Below are 24,197 nucleotides of genomic sequence, written 5' to 3' on the forward strand. Positions count from 1 at the left end.
TATACATCATTTTATAATAATTTTCTTTTAAAACATAACATGCAGTGAACTTTAAATCAGTTTTCCATAATTTTTCCCAGGCTCAGACTTGAAGATTATTATGAGAAAAACCTCACAACTAATTAACATTTGAGTTGGTAGTTATCTTGAAAGCAGACTTGGAAAGGTGTGAAGGTAAAGGATACAAACATTAGGTATCTATATATATATTTCTCCTAGGTGTGCCCAGGAAAAATGCGTCCCGGCAGCCCAGCTGATTGGCTGGGCTGCGGGGGCACCTGATTGGTCCTGGCACACCCAGGAGAACAGCGGCGGCGGCGGCCATGGCCAGGAAGCCAGGCGGGCCTGGCCGCGGAGGCATGGCGGCGGGCCCGGCCACGGTGGCGGCAACGGGCCAGCTAGAGGCACAGATGCTCTGTGCCCGGGCCCACTAGTACATTGTAAAAAAAGATGTGTCCATGTTTTAAAAATCTTCAAGGCATATGGGCTAGATCTTTAACATAAACAGTATAATACAATTTTATAAAGAATTCACTTTACAGTCATATCTAATCTATGTGGTCATGCTTACTACTGATACAGCAAAAAACAGAGCCAAGCAAGAGTTTTTCGTAATGAAATCTTCAGACAGGGTGAGAAAAATTATTATTTTCGAACTGAACTAATTTAGTTCCTCAGAACTAAAGCTTTGAGGAACTGCTAGTCCTCATGCTCAATTCTTCACCTGTACAGCAGGGTTGCTATTGATCAAAGCTTTGGCTGCTGGTAGTTTAGGTTTATGAAGGTCCATCCTTGAAAAATCAGCACAATTTGCCTTGTTCATTGAAATCACTTCAAGAAGACCTGCCCGCTTTATTTGTTCTTATGAAGTTTAAGATGTGCTTTCTGTTAAGAAAATAAAAGACACAATAGGGCTATGTTTGAAGCTACAGCATTTTTATTTTTTATTTTTTAGCTTACAGCTACAGTATATAATTTGCAAACTGTGTTAGGGAACACTACAGCCTTTATGGCCCGGGCCCCATGGAGCCTCAACACATAAAGGGGGAAAACAGAGGCACCAGCTAGCCACACAACCACATTGAAGCTCTGTGATCCCAACTCTCTGTATATCCAGTGTGTCAGAGAAGCTGAGCTGTGTACAGCAGTACCAGGACTGAGAGAGTCAGGAACACTGGAGCCAGGCAGGCAGCAATCAGGAGACAAGGGTACACTGGGGCCTGGTTCATATGTAATGGGAACCAGAGATCCCTTCACCTCCATTTTCCAAACCTGAATGTATGATCCCAGAGAAATGGAGTTTGTGGGAGAAAGCGACTCACAGTTTCCCTCACCAAACTCCACTCTGAAACTTCGGTCAGGATGGAGTTTCACTACCACAAACTCAATTTCTGCAGTGCGGACATAACTAACGAATGCTGGAGCCAGAGTTGAGGGAGGAAGCTCTTCCCTTGCTCCGGCCTGATTGGCTGTGTGGGCTGTTGGCCTTCTGTGAGGAAGGAAGCCCGCACAGCCAGGTTACCTGCCTCTCTGCAGTCTTGCTGACTGAAGGGAGACAGCTTTCCTGTACATTCAAATGCAAATGGAAGAGTGGGGGGGGGGCGGGGGTCAGGGAACAGTGGGTCCATTGGACCGTGATTCTGTGTTAGGTATGACCCGGCTTAGGAATCACGGCAAGTAAATCACCAGGAATCAGAGAGCTGAGAGAGAAGCTAAGGACCACAAGCATGCCGGAGATCAAAGCCACACCAAAGGTCAAACCAGATCAACAGTCAGGAGCCAAGAAGATCAAGCAGGTAAGCAGGAGTCATGAACAGGCCATCAGGGATCCCACCAGGAAATATAACAAGGAGATGCACACCAGACCAAAAAAATCTTGTTATTGCAGCAAAGTCTGCTCTCTGGACAAAAAGCCTCTTCTATCCTTCCTGTCTGCAGGGAGTCCAACTGCAGGCATCCACAGTCAGCATAGGGCCTGCGGTCTGGACGAGTGCTGCAACATGAGGAATCACCACCGGAGGCAGTGTGAAGCAGAATCCCTTGCCCACAAGGAGGAGACAAGCACTGTAAACAGGGATTCTGTGAGCCCCACACCCTGGTCAGCCAAAATCTAGATAGCAGGGGGAAACTTTCTCTGCATGTGGGACTGACCTTTGCAGAAAAATGCAAAGGAGAGATTCAGGGGGATGGCTAGTCAGACTAACATTGCTGTCGTGGAAATATGTTCCACTTGCGCAAGAGGGGAAGGGCTTCTTCTTCTTCTTCTTCTTCTTACCAATTTCTCTTCCCTGAGGGAAATTGGTTGAGGAACCCTCAGGGACCTATTTTGGGGCATGACGGATAGCAGATGAAAGGTGGGTTTCTGGCAAAAGTAGCCCCTCCCCTACATGCATCCCTGAGAACAACATAGTTTGTTCAAATAAAGCATATATAAGACAGCATGGCATCCTTTTATTGCTTTGTTTGAATTGTGTCCTGTGTTCTTTTCCAAGTCATAACTCTTAAGACTCTTGCCAGAAACTAAGAAAAATCTATTCTCCTATTCAGATGTTTAAGGAAGTGAGAAATGTGAAGATAGGATTGATATGGATGACTTACTGCAGTCATACAGCTTGTTGATTTTAGCAATATCCAGGTTACTCAGTTGATTGCTCTCCCCAATAGGTACAGAGGCATCAGGAATTGGGACCAAGGTTGCTTTTCCTGGAGAATTAGTGTAATCAAATCTGCAGATATATGAAGTTCATAAGCCGACATTAGAGTTGTGAGTGCACAACATGGTTTATTTTTAGAAAATATGTTATTAGTCAATATGGACATATTAAAGATTTTCCCTGCTATACTTCCTAGAATGAAGCATCCCCCAGAATAAAGTCAATTAGTTGAATAATGTTCCTTTATATTGCATGTTAAAAAGCATGGAATATGCTAAGATCATTTAGATCAGGGATGGCAAAGAGCCATATTCTTCTCCAGGCATCTTCTCCAGGCAGTGACTGGGGGTGGGGGAGAAATGTATTTTGCCACACAATCTGGTTCTATTGCACATGGTCTAAAACAGCAGCAAGAACATCACAGTGTTGTGAAACATATGCACTAAGCCAGGGTGGCTTCCCAACCTTGTGTCTTCAGATGTTGTTGGATTGCAAATCCCACCACCCCCATTCACAATGGCCTTCTAAGATATTGCTGGTGTGTTACATTTGAGATCCAAAGAAAGATGTCACATTAAGTGTCGAGATATTTTATGAAATTGTAGGCACATTTTTTACCACACCGTGATGAATTTTGGTGGGGTTGTGAGGGGCCAGATTAGAAAACTAGCATAGATTTGTTTTGCACTGCCCAGAGCCTTTGGATGGGGCGGTCTAGAAATGCAGCAGATTAGATTAGATTAGATTAGATTAGATTAGATTAGATTAGATTAGATTAGATTAGATTAGATTAGATAGACTGACTGTATATTCTGATATGCTGGCTTTCCATGGAAAGGGAGTTTTCGACATGGGAATCCTAAAGCATGTGATGCTCACATCTGTGTTCTGAATTAGAATGTTTTCAGAAAGCATATATCCCCAAGCTAATTTGGCAAAGAGGCACCTTTTAATGTGGTGATTCTCTTTATTTAGCAGGGGGAGAGTAACTGACCCTAACAACCCCCGGCACAGTACCTCCAGTGACTGTTGCTGGTGTCTGTCTGATCTTTCTTTTCAGATTGTGAGCCCTTTGGGGACAGGGATCCATCTTATTTATATATTATTTCTCTGTGTAAACCACCCTGAGCCATTTTTGGAAGGGCGGTATAGAAATCGAATTAATTAATTAAATAATAATAATAATAACATCACATGCTTTTCCTGTTTGTTCGATCAACTCTTAGAATAGCCAGCTTGGTTCTCTTATCTTATGTAATTTTATTCTTTACCCCAAAGACATAGACAGGGGCTCTTCACATGATTACTCTAATGTCAGCTCAGCGGGAATTTGAGACTCCAACCATGCGTGTACTCCCATTGAGTGTGTCATATGAACCTAGACTTTTCCAGCAAGTAAATTATGGATCTCAGCTTTATGTCAGGACACCTTGACAGCTGGAGATTGCCAAAAAAAGCCTGGGTTCACACAACATGTGCACATGGGGATCTCAGATTCCTGGAGAACTGATATGAGGTGGTATGAATTGCCCCAGAGCATTGGATTTAGGTGTGTTTCAACAACTAATGGGCCATGTACAAACCAGAAGGTATTTGAGAATCACAATAATGTATATCACTTCCCATGACTATATCCAGAGCTGGCTGGCTAATGAGGTGTGGTGAGGCAATTTCCTGTAGTGGTGGATTAGCTGCCTCTGTTAGTTCACTGGCTTTGGCTGCCTACCTCACCAACTACTGCATTAGGAAGTGGGACAGACGGGTGGAAAGAGAAGGGAAGAGGAAAAGTGATAGTGGTGGCAGCCACTGTCAGATAGCAGGACATGTGGAGGGTGGATGGTCAAACTGTGATGGGGAAATTGGCAGGGGATAAAATTGATATGCAGCCTGCTCCAGATGCTCAGGTGGGCAGTGGGAGATTGGGGTGGATGGGACTAAGGAAATCAGGGTGGGTGGCGGCAGCATGTATTGTGTTCTGTATGCTATGGGAGCTCGCTTTATCTTGCTATGCCACCTCAGGCACCAAGGGGATTTGGGCTGGACCTGAGGAGCAGCCATGTTTGTTTGTTTCAGCAAGGACAGCAAAGGTTTTGTGGCACCTTCAAGATGAGCAGGTTAATTGTGGTGTAAGCTTTTGTGAATTAGATACTACTTCATCAGATGATCTGATGAAGTGGGCTCAAGTCCACAAAAGCTTGTGACACAATACATGCTCTCGTAGTGGATGCCTGCTTTTTGACTTCCCTTGCCACCTTGAAGAGGGCCTCTTCAAGAAGCAAGCTAAAAACTGTGGCTGACGTCCAGATGTATGAAGCACATCCATGAGAAGCACCAGTGCAGTGTAGGTGCTAATGCTGAGTTCCAGAGCAAAGCAGAGTGTGCACAAAGTGGGGCGGGGGGATTGCCCCTCTTTCCCCCTTCTCCCAGAAGCACTCCCTGAAATTCTGAAGTCGGTTCTCGACAGCTCTGCTGCCACTCTCAGTGACCTACTTTCGATTTGCAGGGAGCACTTCCAGGGGAGGGAGATCGACAAGAATCTCCCCTGTGAGTGCGTGCTGCGTTCCTTGGGGCTGTAGCGTCAATGCCTGCATGGCACAAGCGCTTCACAGGAACACAGGAAACTGCCATATGCTGAGTCAGACCATTGGTCTATCTAGCTCAGTATTGTCTTCACAGACTGGCAGCGGCTTCTCCAAGGTTGCAGGCAGGAATCTCTCTCAGCCCTACCTTGGAGATGCCAGGGAGGGAACTCGAAACCTAGATGCTCTTCCCAGAGCGGCTCCATCCCCTGAGGGGAATATCTTACAGTTCTCACACATCAAGTTTCCCATTCAAATGCAAGCAGGACGGACCCTGCTTAGCTAAGGGGACAAGTCATGCTTGCTACCACAAGACCACCTGTCCTCTCTCGTTGCTTCTCGTGGAGCAATGTTGCTTCGTTAGTCTGGATATCAGCCATTGCTGTTTCTCCAAGCCTTTGATCCTTAAGGGGTGCTGGTTTATCTGTCAATGCTGCTTCTGTTGCATTTTATTTTTGAATTGTTTGGTATTCTACTTTAATTTTTATGGATTTTATTGTTGGAATTTTTTTATAAAGTTGTGAACCGCCTTGGGGTAGTTTTTATGAAAAGTGAGGTAAACCGAACTGTAAACAAATAAATAAGGCTGCAATCCTAAACATACTTACTAGGGAATAATATGTTTCATTTGATACAATGTAACTTTGAGGCAAGGTAGGATGCCTCCTTGTCTTAAGGAGGCAATTATTAGACCATTTCAGAAGAAGCCTACCCTGGATCCCTCAGAATTGAGTAACTACAGGCCTGTCTCCAACCTTCCGTGGCTGGGCAAGGTAATTGAGAGGGTGGTGGCCTCCCAACTCTAGACAGTCTTGGAGGAAACTGATTATCTTGACCCATTTCAAACTGGCTTTCGGGCTGGCTATGGTGTGGAGACTGCCTTGGTCGGCCTGATGGATGATCTCCAATTGGGAATGGAAAGAGGAAGTGTGACTCTGTTGGTCCTTATGGACCTCTCGGCGGCATTCGATACTATCGATATTATCGACCATAGTATCCTTCTGGAGCATCTGAGGGGATTGGGAGTGGGAGGCACTGCTTTGCGGTGGTTCCGCTCCTACCTCTCGGGCAGGTTCCAGATGTTGTCGCTTGGAGACTGCTGTTCTTCAAAATCTGAACTTTTGTATGGTGTGCCTCAGGGCTCCATATTGTCTCCAATGTTGTTTAACATCTACATGAAACCGCTGGGAGAGATCATCAGGAGATTTGGTGCAGGGTGCTATCAGTATGCTGATAACACCCAAATCTATTTCTCCATGTCAACCTCATTGGGAGAAGGCATAAACTCCCTAAATGCCTTCCTGGAGGCAGTAATGGGCTGGATGAGGGATAACAAAGTGAGAATGAATCCAGATAAGACGGAGGTACTCATTATGCGGGGTCGGAACTCGAGAGATGATTCTGATCTGCCTGTTCTGGATAGGGTCACGCTTCCCTGGAAGGAACAGGTGTGCAGTCTGGGGGTGCTTCTGGATCTGAGCCTCTCCCTGGTGTCCCAGGTTGAGGCAGTGGCCAGAAGTGCCTTCTATCAGCTCTGGCTGATACGCCAGTTGCGTCTGTTTCTTGAGATGAACAACCTCAAAACAGTAGTACATCTGCTGGTAACCTCCAGACTGGATTACTGCAGTGCACTCTATGTGGGGCTGCACTTGTATGTGATCCAGAAACTACAGTTGGTTCAGACTGCACCAGCCAGGTTGGTCTCTGGGTCATCTTGTAGAGACCATATTACTCCTGTATTGAAGGAGCTACACTGGCTGGCGATATGTTTCCAGACAAAATATAAGGTGTTGGTTATAACCTATAAAGCCCTAAACAGCTTGGGCCCTGGGTATTTAAGAGAACGTCTTCTTTGTCATGAACCCCACCATCCACTGAGATCATCTGGAGAGGTCCATCTGCATTTGCCACCAGCTCATCTAGTGGCCACTCAGGGAAGGGCCTTCTCCACTGCTGCCCCGAGGCTTTGAAATGTGCTCCCTAGTGGAATAAGAGCCTCTCCATCTCTGACAGCTTTTTAAAGGTCTTTAAAAAGGCATCTGTTCACCCAGGCTTTTAATTAATATTGTTTTAATGGTTTTAATGTTTTAAAACATTGTTTAAAAATTTTTAAATTGTGTTTTAAATTTGTTGTTTGTGTTTTTAACTGTTTTACTTTCTGTTTTTATTTTGTTGAAAACCGCCCAGAGATGTGAATTTGGGACAGTATAAAAATATGTTAAATAAATAATAAATAAATAAATTTCCTTCCTAGCATGTATAAAATGATGCTGTATCTAGTTCATCTTTGAGATGTCACAAGACTCTTTGTTGTCATAACTGCAAGTAGCTCAGAAATGTAGTTAAGTTTCATTTTTTTAAAAAAGATCTCAGAGTTCAGCAAGGGAAGCTTTACAAGCTATATATCATGTGCTTATGCTATAGAAGGCAAAATTCATAATGAAAGAAGACTGAAAACAATTAAATATGTTCAAAAGTGATCACAAATCTGATAGCCTCACTCAGAAAGAAAGAACACTCATTCTGTGCACCCAAGCATTTATCTACATTTGACACATTTTAATAATCCATTGATTATAAATTAGTTAGCAGAAATTACACTGTCAGTGAATTTTCATACCTGCCATAATGCATCACAGATGAATAGTCATATGGAAGGTCCAGAGTATTAGCGTTCTCCAGATTAAAGCTGCCTCGGTCACCTGGAAATTGTAATGTATTTAATTTGAACACAACAGTCCAAAATATAGTACACAGACTAACATGGTCATTACATACATTACATACATGGTTGAAGAAATTGTACGTTTAAAAAGTTGGCTGCCATACTGCGCAATGAAATGCAGGTGGTTCATCACTACCAGTATTGCTGTATGTGTCCAAAACACCATCAGGGCTGTTGCCAAGCAGGGCTGTTCTGTTCCGACTTTGAACTGTGCAAGAGCAGTTGCACAACACACCCTCCATTATTTCCAATGGAGATTGAATCGCACAACTGCTTTTGCACAATTTAGAGCAGGACAGCCCTGTTTGGCCACAGCCCTGATGGTTTTTTAGACACATGTTCCACACTAACTTTCAATGCCTGCAGATGTAGTAGTGCTCCAAGCTCCACACACAAGACCTGCTCAGCTCTGCCCACCTACAATTCCCCTGGCACATGGCAGATTTTTAAAGATCTTTATCATCCTTATATTTACAGGTGCCTGAATTCCAGAAGAAATAAACTCTTCATCACTTTTCATTGTAGTCTAACTCCAGTCCATAACAGAAAGCTTTATTATTTAACTCATTAATGGTAGTTACACTCTATTGTATTCTATCTAGTAATCTTTTGGTTTTATTGTTTAGACGTTTGTTCTAGTGCAGATTCTGTAGAGAGTGTAGTGGGAGAGTCAGAAAGAAAAAGAAGGGAAAGGAGAAGGGGGGGAAATAGAGTTGCTTCTGAATAAAGCCTTAGTTAAACCAGCATCATATTTATTCATATTTACAAGGGAAGCAGTTATAAAACACACACTTATCATGCTAAGTGACCTTGAAGACAATCCCTCTTTAACTAGTAGGATTGGGAGCATGGCACATTGCTTAAAGGAGGTGGAATAGAGAGAATCAATTTCTTCAGCCTGGATGCTGGATCTTGCCTCGGCAAACTGCTCTGGAACTGTATTCTCCCAGCCATGATGTCACACAAGGGACAGTCCAGGGACAGTCCAGGTCCCCAGACTGAAGAAATCCCCCAGGACTAAACCAGAGGCCTCTGGGATGTCCTTCATTCTTCACGGGGCAATTGCTTTGTGAAAAAGCATTGCAAAGCATCACACAAGATCCTTCTTCTGACCCAATGGACAGCCTTCCATTTTCCTAACTTTTCATACACGTCACCTCACACAGCTGGTCATTGCTATCCTTCTGGATACAATTATGAGAAGCGATATACATTATTGTCATTCTTAAATCTGTAACTGTTTTGTACCTGGTCCATTAGCTCTTGCAATGCACCTGCTATATCACACTGTACAAGTGTGGTGCTTTCCAAGACAAACTGCTGCCTTACCCAGCAGCAGGGGCTCTGTATAAAATGGGAGGGCACCTTTGATGGTCATATTACAAAGACCTCTGAGGTTTCTTCTCATTGTGCCATGGGAAAATAATGCCAGCAAGAAAGCCCAAGAGTGGCCAGACAAAAGGTAATGTTGCTCTCAGGTTTCCCTTCCAGTGGACTGGCACCCTTCTCAGACACAGCTTGTTGTCCATCACTGACTTAAAATGATACATGAGTTTTAAGATCATTTCATGTCATTACCTCTAATATCTTTGAAGCACCTTGCCCAACTCCCAGTGAATGACCAGCTAAAAGATGAAATTTTTGTAAGCTCACTCATAGGTATTAGCATTCTTAATTCTCATAATACAAAAATATGCAAGCCATTTAGTTCAAGGTGTTTGGAATTAGCTTTCTTTGATCATTTACCTTCATAGAGCCCACATGAGCCCATCCATAAATTTATCCTTTTCACCCAAAGCATTTATGTATTTAAGTTCATTTTTAAGTAGGTAAAAGTTTTGGACATAAACATGCTTGTTATGCTTTTACTCAATATATGCTTCTGACACAATCCTCAGGTACTCCCACAGACACTTGAGTTTGGCATTACTTGGAAATGTGAGAGACCCAACTAGCAAGGAAAGTTGGCTTCTGTCCAGCCACAGCTCAGGTTGGATCATGGACTAGCACTATCCAAATCCAACAGAAATTAATGGCATGCATTTAGGATTTGGATTAAGATAAATTTGCCTTGAGCACATTCTCTTCTAGGCAAACTCAGCAGTGAACATTTTAACTACTTCATGGCAAATCAGCTTGGGGGTGTGTGTGTGTGTGTGTGTGTGTGTGAATAATGGGTTTTGAGTAGGAACAGAAGTATCTATGTTTATTTATTATTACATCTATATCCTGCCTATTGTCCATGTGGTGTACACAGGATTCCTAGGTATTCTCCCATCCAGGCATTGGCCAGCTCCAGACTTGCATAGCTTCAGCAAAATTGCTGCATCATGTGCCATAGCCCTATGAATAAAGTTCATGCGAATACATAAAGTATCAGCTGAGCTACTTTAGAGAAAAAAGAGCTCTATTACAGACCTGGATTAATGTACTGCCACATGACCTTCACGTGTTTGTCTCGGTCGCTTCTGTTATGCTCATGCAGCATACCCATAGCATGGTTCAGCTCATGCTGAATGATACGCTTCGTCATGCAATTTGCACTCAAGACCACGCTTTGTGGGCCTCCAATTTTTCCTATATAAGACCAGCAGCTGAGTGAAGAGAAAACAACTAATTACATTCACCAGTAATATCTTGTTGATTCATAATGTGCTCAGGAGCCCAAGTCTCCATGAAATAATATTGATACAGAAGAAAGCCATTTCAGAGAGGTTCAAGGAAGGACTCGGCTAGATAGGCAAAATCTTACCTTGCCACTGAGACCATCATGGTGAGCTTCCTACTCCAGTGATATTGCATACCATTTAATAGAACTATATGGGTTGACACCATAAACAAACAACTAGCAGTTGCCAATTACATGGAGCAGGGAAGATCACCATATAGCTCAAAGCCACACTATGGCTGCATTCATGTATAATGTGGAGCCACAGTTAAATGGCCCAGTTTCTGTGGGTGGTTCCGCGGATGTTACGTCCAAATTCAGGGAATTGGAATCCGGTGTGGTGATAAAACCAAGGGTTAAGATTTGGAATTCCAGTCTGAACCCTCAGGTTGTAGTGAGTTTTGTTGCCACAACCAAGGTTCCAGGCAGCCTGTGGAATATCCGAATTTGGAACCGCAGGCTGCTTCCCTGGGAATCAGAGTTGAATGAGGAAGCTCCTCCCTCAACTCTGGTGTGATTGGCTGTGTGGGCTGTCCTTCAGTCAATAAGGAAGCTCACGCAGCCCACTCCCTCTCCTTTCTGCAGTCAGCAAAACTGCACAGAGACTGAGATCCTGTACGCCCAAATTTGGACAAGATAGCTGGGGGGGTTCCTCTTAACCACAGCTAAAAAGCTTGGGTTATTAAGGGGGTTAGATGGGAGGAGAGATATCCGTGAGGATCCCGCTGCTTCTTACTGGAAGCCTAACCTGCCTTGGGACAGCCCAGGCAGGGTTAGGCTGGTCATGAGAAAAGCCTCAATATGTGTTAAAGGTTACATTTATTATTATGTCATTTTTCCATGATGGAACATTTTACTTCCAAGTTGCATTATCAGCTTCGGTTTATCAATACATGCAGCACTGAAAATGGATGCTGATGAAGCAGACATGCTGTAGTATTTTAATCTTCCACAAAAGGAACTCACCCAGTTTCAGGTTTGATGTCCACATAATCCATTTCTGATGAACGTTCCACAAACCTAACACAAGTACGTGTATTCACATCCTGCATGGCATTCATGAGTATATTCTTCTGATCTTCGGCTATGGAAAGAAGGGTTAAAGTTTTATGTTCATATTAATGGGATGCAGTATCAACATTTTGGAAAATAATGTCCGCTTAACAGTTCAGAAGGAAACATTACTGTAGTTTGTGGAGATGACATAGGGTATGTTGACATGTTCATCACTGGATTTGCTCCATAAGCAGGAATTGCCTGTACAAATTATTGCATTACGTGCTCTTGGCCGAGCAATGTCACCTTCATCTAGAGGCATCTTGCATTCTGCATGAAAAATAAGACAATATGTATTTACCCTAGAAAGTGTTTTCCTGTAAAAATGCGATTAAGAAAGGGGATGCATCTAAAGGGGCTCACATGATTAAGAAGGGGGATTCATCTAAGTAGGATTTCTGGCATGCAGACATGCTAATCTAAGCATTTGCTCTTTTATGCAAAAGTGAAAGAGAGCTGGTGCTTTGCTGGAAACCTGCAGTGACATAGGCAAATTGGCACTGCCTGCCTTATGCTGTGCAATATGTGGGACACTTTTAGGGAATATTTTCAACAGTATTTAAAAGCACACACACACACACACACACACACACACACACACATTATAATTTGTTGACAGTGGGACAAGTCACACGATAATCCTAGGTGGGCTGGGAGGGCGGGCGGGGGGAAGGTTGTACTTAACCTATGCCCCTCCCAGACAACTGAATTGTCCTCCATCAACGCACCTCCCACATGCCCACATGGACAGCCCTGCTCTGTGCAGTTCTGTGAAGCATGGATCAGGGCGGAGAGATTTGGGGCCAGAACTTGTTTTTCTGGCTTCCAGGCATCCCTCAATGCGACGGCGACGCAAGTCACATGAATTGCGCTGGGAATTCCCCCATCAGACAGGCGCTCTATGCATCCATCTCTGTGACCTCATGGGCTGCACGCAGGATAAGGGTATGAGAGCACCCTTAACCTCGGCTAAAAGCCAGGTTTGTTAAGGGAGTTAGGTGGACGGGGAGCGGAGGGATTTGTGAGGATCCCGCTGCTTCTTACAACCACCCTAATCCTGCTTGGGGCAGCACAGGCAGGCTTAGGCTGGTTGTGAGAACAGCCTCAATGTCTATTAAAATATTTACTTGTTTGTTATTGCACATATTACATTGCACATACATCCTCCCCCCTACCCCTCTCTCTTACACACACACACACACACACACACACACACACACACACACACACACTCTTACATACTTGCCCTCACCCCATAACAAAATCACTTGGTTGGCTGATATCACTTGTATAATTAATCCAGGGAGAAGATGTGATAACCCCTGCTAACTTGGTAAAGAAGCACCTTTTAACATGGTGATTCTCATTTATTTAGCAGGGGGAGAGAAACTGGCCCTATCCACCCCCAGCACAGTACCTCCAGTGACTGTTGCTGGTGTCTATCATATGTTTCTTTTTAGATTATGAGCCCTTTGGGGACAGGGAGCCATCTTATTTATTTGTCATTTCTGTGTAAACTGCCCTGAGCCATTTTTGGAGGGGCAGTATAGAAACTGAATAAATAAATAAATTAAATAAATAACTAGAAGGATAAATGGCAAAGGAGCAGTAGCAGATGAGAAAACAACGACAATGGCCAGGATTTTAAAAAGGTAAACATTTCACAATTAAAGTGCTTTTGGGGGGAAACTTCTATTCGCAACAATATTTTGGGCTCCAAAATAAAAATGGGAGAATACACATGCAGCTCTATTGAAAACTACCTGAGAATTAGTGGCTGACATCCAGAGTAATGTTGCACACACTGAAAAATGATCTGTGCATGCAATGAGAGAGCAGTGATTTTTACCAATCTCCCCTTCCCTTTGCAGCCCACGGTGTCTCCTGAAAATATCCTCTTACAGGATCCTCAGGGACATTTTAGGGGTCACAGAAGTAAGGGGAAATTGGCAAAAATCATGCCTCTCTTATTGTGCATGTGTAAAATTTTTCAGCACATGCAAAATTAGTCTGGATGTCAGCCACTGTAAGCAGGTTCTGAAGCAGGTATGCAGGTCTTGAAGCAGGTATATAACTTGTATAAATAACTGGTAGAGAATATAGAGGCAAACACATTAAGGAACATAAGAACATAAGAACAGCCCTGCTGGATCAGGCCCAAGGCCCATCTAGTCCAGCATCCTGTTTCGCACAGTGGCCCACCAGATACCGCTGGAAGCCACAGACAGGAGTTGAGGGCGTGCCCTCTCTCCTGCCATTACTCCCCTGCAACTGGTACTCAGAGGCACCCTGCCTTTGAGGCTGGAGGTGGCCCACAGCCCTCCGACTAGTAGCCATTGATAGACCTCTCCTCCATGAAGTCATCCAAACCCCTCTTAAAGCCATCCAGGTTGTTGGCTGTCACCACATCCTGTGGCAGAAAGTTCCACAAGTGGATCACGCGCCGTGTGAAAAAGTGCTTCCGTTTGTTGGTCCTAGACCTCCTGGCAATCAATTTCATGGAGTGACCCCTGGTTCTAGTGTTGTGTGAGAGGGAAAAGAATCTCTCTCTCTCCACTTTCTCCATGCCATGCATGATTTTATAGACCTCTATCATGTCTCCCCGCAGTCATCTTTTTTCTAAACTAAAAAAACCCAGGTGTTGTAGTCTTGCCTCATAAGAAAGGTGCTCTAGGCCCCTGATCATCTTGGTTGCCCTCTTCTGTACCTTCTCCAGTTCTACAATGTCCTTTTTAAGATGTGGTGACCAGAATTGTACGCACTACTCCAAGTGTGGTTGCACCATAGTTTTGTATAAGGGCATTATAATGTTAGCCGTTTTATTTTCAATCCCCTTTCTAATGATCCCTAGCATGGAATTTGCCTTTTTCACAGCTGCCACACATTGAGTCGACACTTTCAACGAGCTGTCCACCACAACCCCAAGAGCCCTCTCCTGGTCCGCCACCGACAGCTCGGATCCCATCAGCATATACTTGAAGTTGGGGTTTTTCGTCCCAATGTGCATCACTTTACACTTGCTAACATTGAACCACATTTGCCATTTTGTCGCCCACTCCCCCAGTTTGGAGAGATCCTTTTGGAGCTGCTCACAATCCATTTCGGATTTCACTACCCGGAAGAGTTTGGTATCATCTGCAAATTTGGCCACATCACTGCTTACCCCTGCTTCTAGATCATTTATGAATAAATTAAGAAGCACTGGTCCCAGTACAGATCCCTGGGGGACCCCACTTCTTACTTCCCTCCATTGTGAAAACTCTCCATTTATACCTACCCTCTGTTTCCTGTCTTTCAACCAGTTAGCAATCCATACATGTACTTGTCCCTTTATCCCATAACAGCTAAGTTTCCTCAGGAGTCTTTGATGAGGAACTTTGTCAAAAGCTTTTTGGAAGTCCAGGTAGATCATGTCAGCTGGATCACCTTGATCCACACACTTGTTGACACGCTCAAAGAAGTCCAAAAGGTTGGTGAGGCAAGATTTACCTTTGCGGAAGCCATGCTGGCTCACTCCCAGCAGGGCCTGTTCTTCTAGGTGCTTTACAATTTTATGCTTGAGGATGCTTTCCATCAATTTGCCTGGAACGGACGTTAGGCTAACCGGCCTGTAATTTCCCTGATCGCCCCTGGATCCCTTTTTGAAAATCGGTGTTACATTTGCTACTCTCCAGTCCTCTGGTACAGAGCCCGATTTCAGGGATAAGTTAAATATTTTAGCAAGGAGGTCAGCAATTTTACATTTGAGTTCTTTGAGGACTCTTGTATGGATGCCGTCCGGCCCTGGTGATTTGTTAGGTTTCAGTTTTTCCAGACAGTTTAGAACATCATCCCTTGTCACTTCTATCTGACTCCGCTCTCTAGCCTCCATCCCTAAAAAGCCTGGTTCAGGAGATGTAAAGGAGATCCAGCAAACCTCATAAGTTGTTCTCTTAGTTCCTCACACAATGCAGGCTGACCCATATTAAACCAGCATCTATCCAGCTGACCAAGTTCTTTGCTTTCTCCACAGAAACAGCTTGGAAACAATGGTTGGAAACAGCTTAAGTAGTGTGGCAATCAGCAATGTCATCTGTCACTGAGATACTCAGATCTCAGTCTACACAGTGAGCAGAATGCTTAGATTAGGGTTCTGTAGCATGGCAATTTAAATGAAAAGCTTTTTGGTGCATGCAATATATGGCTGTAAAAAGTGAGTTTTGTTTAAACCATTTGGCCCTTTTTTATTGAAAGAAGTGAATCCATTTCCACATTTCACTATTTCTTCTTTATGAACCTTGGTTTAAATTTGCACCAGCAATTTGCAATCATGACACTAAGTCCGTGCATTGCATTTAGCTATACATCTAAGAGCAAAATATATGTTTCTTACCTTGGTTGGCCTTTAAAATTTCAGTAAATATATCTTTCCTCTCTATCTGCCCTGTGAAATTTGGGCCTGCAAATGAAAGAAGGGTGACTACTCTGAAACACAACAGATTACAATGCAACACAACAGATTACAATATGTATATTAAAAAAAAAAGGCTAGCAAAGCAGTGCCTGGTGGCTACTCTGGCCACAAGTGTCTATGATGGACGCACAGGTGGGTTTGTAGTCCTCACAGGTAACTGTGATTGGTGATGGGCATGGGTTTTCACAATCTGTGGATGTGCTTAGGTGGTTCATTGGTATGCATGCCCCAAGTTATATGTTACTTCCCTCACAATGACTGTTATGATGGATGGGGGCACTCTTTGTGGGAGATTTTTAAATGAATGAACTGGGACACTAATACCAGAGTACAGTTTGTTTCAGAGTAGGTGTTAATGATCTGCCTAAGGCCTGCTTATTAAATTTACAATTCACATTTTAGAGGAAAGAAAACAAAGATGAGCTCCTGAGAAAAGCCCAGTCAGGGAAGGAATTTTTTTATCCCTTTCTTCTTGACCTCTGTTTGATTTCAGAAAATGCTTTGAGAGTAGCACTTTGGGTGTCTTATTGATAGAAAGGTAATAAAACATGAATAATCAATAGATCACCAAGCTTTACTTCAAACCATTCAAGCAGGGCCACAAATCAAAGTCATGCATTTACTGCGTGCCTTTAAAGATGGTTTTATCATACTGGCACTTACTGTAAGTTCGAACTCTTGCCACTTCAGAGTAAATTACACAGACATCAACAGACTTATTTCCCAGTGGTATGTTTAGGAATAGGTTGTGGTATTTAACCATAAAGGGTTTTTTTAAATAGCAAAAGGTTTTTTTTAAGCTTTCGCATCTTGGGCTTCAATTGTTGTCTCTATTTTGAATGTTATTATTGTGTCTTCAAAAGGTCAAGAATGGATACAAAGAAAACATTCTGCCTAATACTTCCATTATGACTGCATGCCCCCTTAACCCTCTTTTGTAATTCCTGCATTTCACTCAGAAGGATTTCTCTTGGGCAGTATGTCAACATTCTAGTTGAGCACAAACATTTCATTTTATTGTGAGGCAAGTGACCTCAGTAAAATCTTTGATCTTTGACTTTCCCTTCCATTTCTTTAGCCATTTGGAAAGCAATATCATTGTACAGATGAAATGTTTGCTTAGTTTAGCCCCATTCCATTGCAAAGGGCGAGGAAGTCCCACGTCCACCCCATCACTTACTGCCTCTTCCCACAACTCACACTTACAGCAGGGCTTGTCTGAAAAGAGAGGAGCCCTAAGCATGATGGCACGGCAGCCACTTCTGTGCTTGTGATGCTGCTGCATCAACATCATCATCCTCCCTTTGCACCACTGTACACAGCTACTGTATTTATTTATTTATTGTTACATTTATATACCACCTTTCATTAAAAGACAACCCCAAGGTGGTTTACAAAAGTTAAAATATACAGTAAAAAGGCAATAAAAACATCAAGCTACAAAATATAAAAACATATAATATACAGGCATAAAAACAATACAACAGATAAAAGCACACAGAAGCAGCAGTAAAAATGATTATGTAAAAGCCTGGGTAAAAAGCCAAGTTTTTACAAGCTTTCTAAAAGCCATGATGGAGTCTGAGGAGCGAATGGCCACTGGGAGAGCATTCCAAAGTCTGGGAGCAGCAACAGAGAAGGCCCTGTCCCAAGTGCACGACAGCCGGGCCTCTCTCATTGTCGGCACCCGGAGCAGGGCCCCACCAGATGTCCTCGTCAAGTGGGCAGCAACCCTTGGGAGCAGGCAGTCCCTCAAATACCCCGGGCCCAAACCGTTAAGGGCTTTAAAGGTCAAAACCAGCACCTTGAATTAGACCCGGAAACGAACCGGCAGCCAATGCAACTCTTTCAAAATGGGGGTGATGTGCTCCAAATGGGCAGCTCCGGATAAAACCCTCACTGCCGCGTTTTGCACTAGCTGCAGTTTCTGGATATTCTTCAAGGGCAGCCCCACGTAGAGCGCGTTACAGTAATCCAGCCGCGACGTGACTAAGGCATGGGTAACCGTGGCCAGATCTGCCTTCTCGAGAAAGGGAGAAGGCTGGCGCACTAGCCAAAGCCGTGCAAAGGCACCCCTGGCCACTGCCTCCACCTGAGCTTCCAAAAGCAGAGCCGGGTTCAGTAGTAACCCCAAGATGCATACTTGCTCCTTCAAGGGGAGTGCAACCGCATCCAGAACAAGTAAAATCTCCTCATCCCGATTGGCTCTCCTACTGACCAACAGTACCTCCGTCTTATCTGGATTCAATTTCAGTTTATTAGCCCACATCCAACCCATCATGGCCTCCAGCCCCCGATTCAGGACATCCACCGCCTCCCTAGGATCAGATGACAAGGAGAGATAGAGCTGAGTGTCATCTGCATATTGCTGACAACTCAGTCCAAGTCCCCGGATGACCTCTCCCAGCGGCTTCATGTAGATGTTAAACAGCATGGGGGACAAGACCGAACCCTGCGGGACCCCACAGGACAACAGCCACGGGGCCGAGCAGTAGTCCCCCAGCACCACCTTCTGGGCCCTCCCCACAAGAAAGGACCGGAACCACTGCAACGCAGTGCCTCTGATTCCTATACTCAAGAGGCGGCCCAGAAGGATACCATGGTCAATGGTATCGAACGCCACCGAGAGGTCCAGCAGAACCAACAGGGACTCATGCCCCCTGTCTAGTTCCCAGCATAGGTCATCCACTAGAGCGACCAAGGCAGTCTAAGTCCCATACCCAGGGCGGAAGCCAGATTGAAAAGGGTCCAGATAATCCGTATCATCCAAGACCATCTGCAGCTGGGACGCCACCACACGCTCTATCACCTTGCCCAAAAAGGGAAGGTTAGACACAGGTCTAAAGTTATCCAGGTTGGAGGGATCAAGGGAGGGCTTTTTTAATAGTGGTCTTACCACCGCCTCCTTGAGGCATGATGGCATCCTGCCCTCCCTTAATAAAGCATTAACGATCACCTCCAGCCATATGCCTGTCCCCTCCCTGGCAACTTTTATGAGCCATGAAGGGCAAGGGTCAAGAGCGCACGAAGTCACCCGCATGCTGCCCAGGATCTTGTCCACATCCTCAGGCCGCACCAACCAAAAAGAATAATGATTCTTTTCTGTATAATGATTTTTAATATCTGAATGGGACTTCTGTCTAGAAGAATTCCATTTCCCTTTCTCCACAGCTCCTAAAAACCATGCAATCTCTGCTGCAGCTTCTAGTCTATCTATAGCTTCAGGTCTACCAACTATAATGAAAGAATGTTGTACAAACTCTGTCCTCTTAGACAATATCGTCCTGTATTCATCTTGGCTCACTAAATCTTGGCTTGAATCTTTGTTGCTTGGAGAAATCTTAGTCCTGCTGCCTCTTGATCTAAATATGTAGCAGTACCTTCCCTTCCTTCCAGTTGTTCATCAGCACTTTGGGCCTTATATCACTTGAACAAATTGCTGAGCTTCTCCTGTCTGATGATGCTGTACCTCTCTCACTATACTGTACAATTCTTAAGGACAACTCAGCATTGGCTGACATACAGTCTAGCATTGCACTGGTGCAACAATGTTGAGTTCCAGAATGTTGCACCATCTCACGAGTGGAGGAAGGGGGTGATTTTTGCCAGTCTCCCCTTTTCTCTGGAGCCCACTGTGCCTCACAAAAATGTGTCCACGAGTTCTGTATGACCCTCAAGGGCACATTTTCAGGAGGCACAATGGGCTTCAGAGGGAAACAGAAATAGTTGTAAATGGTCTTTTCTCCAGCTCACGCAAAAGCAGTGCACACCAACTTAGCACAGTGGCTCCTGTGTAATGCTAGTCTGCATGTTAGGCATCGTCTCGGTCTTTGTACCTCCTAACTTTAATTCCTTGTGCCATTATGTTTTGCTCTGTTATGAATTATGATTAAACAATAAAACACCATGTGAGTACACAGTTGATAGCCCTGGAACATTTCAGACTTCGTTGTTCTTGGATGATTGTGCTGTATTTCTGGGAAATAATTGAATATTTAGGCAAAATAATGAATCTGAAATTCAACTGAAAACTTCTAAATAAAGATAAGAAAGAACTTGCATACATGATTTTTATTTCAGCACCTCCCCCCGCCCCATCATTTGGCATTTTTATTCCAAACTACCACTTTTTTTAAAAAAAAAAAGTATAATAATTTCTGCTTACTTGTGCCATCATTTTCCTTGCTGTCCTGCAAAAATAATATATTAAATGCATATTAGCTTTAGTGATACTGAACAATATGCAAATTAAAAAACAAAAAGCATAAATGTAACAACAGTTTCCTAGGTTAAAAAACCTAAAATAGAACCAAAGGAAGGTGAGGGAAGAGATTTATTTGAAATGATGCGGCAACATTAATATTGTTCTTGTGTTAGTATAAATAAGTAAGATTAAGAAACAATCCATCCATCAGATAAATAGTAGAAACAAATAGTAGAGCCAAAATGTTGATGTGGATCTAGCTCACCTGTATAGGAAATCCAACAATAAAGCAAAATAGACATATACACAAGACTACAGGTATCTTCAAGTCCATTTTCAAGTTATCTCTAGCTCCAGCTTTTTCTCCTGTATCGAGAGCACTGTTCCTAGATATACTATCAGAGCCTGGTAGATATACTACCCTGGTAGATATACTACCAGGGCTGAAAAACTAGCCCGCCAGTAATTTCAGCAGCCAATGAGAATCTCAGAAAACAAGAAATAAGCAATACATTCTGAGTAATTGAGGGAACCACATAAACTCTGGCCATGTTCCTGGTTTCCTTAATTAGCTGGTCACTACTGGCTCACTTCTTTTTGCCTTTGTACCTTTTGGTATTCTAACCTGAGGGGCAACCTTCTTTTGTATTCTTACATGAAGGGTTGCCTTTGTACTGTTTTTTATTCTAACCTGAGGGGTTGCTTTTGTACCTTTTGTATCTAACTGAAGGAGTTGTCTTTGTACTTTTTTGTATTCTAACCTGAGGGGCAGCCTTCCTATCTGATACATGCCACCATTCTCCTATCACATCCTCCCTCAGATCCTAATCTCTCACAGAGATGCCATTCTTTATGCCTTCAGCTTTCCTATTGACAATTGCTGTTGTGTAATTGTAAGGTATTTGTAAGGTGTTGTAAATTGTAAGGTGTTGTAAGGCAGACCTTTGCAATCCTAAATTTTAGCCAATGTACATAAGGTCTGATAATATTTCTGCCTATGCTGAAACATGAAATCAGCCTCTAATTAAAAAAAAAAACACCCCAACAATAACAACTTTGTTAGCTGCCCATAATAAATTGTTCTCTGGGCAGTTCACAACACAGCACAGCTTGGAGGAGGTTGAGGCAGTGGCCAGAGGTGTTAGGAACATAGGAAGCCAGTGCTTTTTATCAGCTTCAGCTGATACATCAGCTGCATCCATTTCTTGAGATGAACGTCCTCAAAACAGTGGTACATATGCTGGTAACCTCTAGGCTGGATTACTGCAATGCGCTCTATGTGGGGCTGCCTTTGTATGCAGTCCAGAAACTGCAGTTGGTCCAGAATGCGGTGGCCAGGTTGGTCTCTGGATCATCTAGGAGAGACCATATTACTCCTGCATTGAAAGAACTACACTGGCTGCCACTACGTTTCTGGGCAAAATACAAGGTGCTGCTTATTACCTAAAAAGCCCTAAGCGGCTTAGGTATTTAAGAGAACGTCTTCTTCACCATGTGCCCCACCACCTGTTGAGATCATTTAGAGATGTTTGCCTGCAGTTGCCGTCAACTCGCTTGGCGGCTACTCAGGAACTGGCCTTCTCCGTTGCTGCCCCTGGACTTTGGAATGCGCTCCCTGTTGAAATAAGACCTTCCCCATCTCTGGCTACTTTTAAAAAGGTGCTGAAAACACATTTATTCATTCAGGCTTTAAATCAGATGTATGGTTTAAATTTTTAATGCTGGTTTTGAATGATTTTAATGTTAATGTTTTTAATGTTTGAATGATTTTAATTAATTGATTTAATTTTGATTTTAAATGCTAATTGATTTTAATTGTTTTTATCTGTTATAAACCACCCTGAGTGATTTTTGGAGGGGCGTTATATAAATACATACATACAGAGAGGAGAGCTAGTCTGGTGGTAGCAAGCACAACTTGTCCCCTTAGCTAAGCAGGGTCTGCCCTGGTTGCATATGAAAGGGAGACTAGAAGTTTGAGCACTGTAAGATATTCCCCTCAGGGGATGAAGCCACTCTGGGAAGAGCAGAAGGTTTCAAGTTCCCTCTCTGGCATCTCCAAGATAGGGCTGAGAGAGATTCCTGCCTGCAACCTTGGAGAAGCCGCTGCCAGTCTGTGAAGACAATACTGAGCTAGATAGACCAATGTTCTGACTCAGTATATGGCAGCTTCCTATGTCCTATGTCCGTCCATCCATCCATCCATCCATCCATATTAGGATGGTCTGCCCGAGGAGGCTATTGGATTCCAAAAAAAACTTGGAGGGTTTTTAATGTTGACACCCTGGTGGAGAATTGGAATAATGAGCTCACTAGGGGGATAGACCTGATCACTCCTAAGCATCCCCTTCAATCTGCTTTTATACAGCTCCATGGTATATGGAAGAACTATGGGAGCTGAAGCAGCGAGGTAGATGACCGGAGTGCAAATAGAGAAAGACTTGAGTCTTGACTCGAATCTGACAGGTTATATCACAGAGCACAATTGAAGACCTATGCTCTGGCAATACATGTGGTAAAGAAGCAATTCTTTGCTGCTTGTATTGTGTCTGCAGGTTCACATCCAGTGGAATCGTCAAGGGTGGCGAGGGGACTCATACAGGCTATCTCCATTCTGGCATCAGAGCTATCAATTAGCTGCTGTGAAGCTGTTAATGATTTTTTGTGTGGACAAAACCTCTCGTATTTGAGCCGACCTGGATTCTGTTGTTGGTGCAGAGTCTTTAGTGGGGGTATCCCATATCTTCTCTTGTGGGGTTAAATTGGTGAGATGCCAGGCAAACCTCACTGGGGAGGCTATTCCATAAAGGGGGTGCAACCACTGAAAAGGCTCTCTCCCTAGTAGCCTCTGGCCTCACCTAATTGGCGGGGGCACTCAGAGCAGGGCCTCTGAAGAAGATCTTAAGTTCTGAGTCAGGACATATGGGGCTGGTGCTCTCTCAGGTAACCTGGTTCCAAGCCATTTTTGGCTTTAACAATTCAATCTAGCACTTTCAATTGGTCCTGGAAATGGACTGGAAGCCAGTGCAGCTGACGAAGCACTGGGGTAGTATGATCAAAACATCCAGGCCCAGTTAATAATCTTGCAACCCTATTTTGTACCAGCTGCAGTTTCCGGATTGTTTTCAAAGGCAGAAGCTGACAAGGGGTATGTAGCTTGTTATCCATACTTAGGGTCAACTTGTGCAGCACCTGCCACAGCAATCAAAGCTAGAGTATCACTCACAAAGCTAGAGTGTCTGACACTAGAGTATCAGTCAGCTAGAGTATCAGTCACTCCTTGATCAATGGATGGTTTGTGCCTGTAAGTATTCATTTTCTATTCACATGATTGTTGCTATAGAGAAGGGAAACAAAAGCAGATTCTTGGAAAAGATAAGTTCTGTGATCTTTGTTGTGACAATTGTATGAACAGTCTGAGGGTAAAGGCTCAGAAGAATGCTAAAGACTGAAGAATGGCAGCTTGCATTGTCATTATAGTTTATCATAACTGGGTATAGCTTATCATGAGTAGGGATCTCCAGACATTTTCTAATAATCTCGGCATACAATACCTACTATATACTGTATTACAGTCTATTCCATTAAGACTGATGACTCCAGATGCTTCTGTGTCCACAGCAGTGCCACTGCTGATGTCTTCCATCCCTGTCAGACTTGAACATTATGCCAACCACTGAGACCAGGGTATTTTTCACACAAGGTTTTTAAAGCCCTTTAGCTCGCATCTCCTCTGGAATGGAGGTGTGCATTCACATATCAGGCAGATTTACCCCAAAGTCCTTGAAAGCTATTAGGGAGCACTTCACACACAATTCAGGTTTCATGTTAGAGTGTAAGGTAAGTAAAGTGCGCCAT

The 24,197-nt window shown here is 43.6% G+C and overlaps 1 protein-coding gene across 1 annotated transcript; it reads right to left on the reverse strand.

The window, feature by feature from the left end:
- Positions 1–703: 703 nt before the first annotated feature.
- LOC128321945 (astacin-like metalloendopeptidase) lies at positions 704–23,985 on the reverse strand. The gene is made up of 8 exons (XM_053242575.1): positions 23,894–23,985; positions 16,055–16,146; positions 11,812–11,952; positions 11,593–11,710; positions 10,377–10,552; positions 7,854–7,935; positions 2,599–2,726; positions 704–885 (listed from the first exon to the last, which is right to left on the reverse strand). Exons 1-8 carry the CDS (start codon positions 23,983–23,985, stop codon positions 872–874), a joined length of 843 nt encoding a protein of 280 aa, XP_053098550.1. The 3' UTR covers positions 704–871.
- Between the last annotated feature and the right edge of the window lie 212 nt (positions 23,986–24,197).

The sequence above is a fragment of the Hemicordylus capensis genome, chromosome 1, assembly GCF_027244095.1.
Source record: "Hemicordylus capensis ecotype Gifberg chromosome 1, rHemCap1.1.pri, whole genome shotgun sequence".
In the NCBI taxonomy this organism is placed as follows: domain Eukaryota; kingdom Metazoa; phylum Chordata; class Lepidosauria; order Squamata; family Cordylidae; genus Hemicordylus; species Hemicordylus capensis.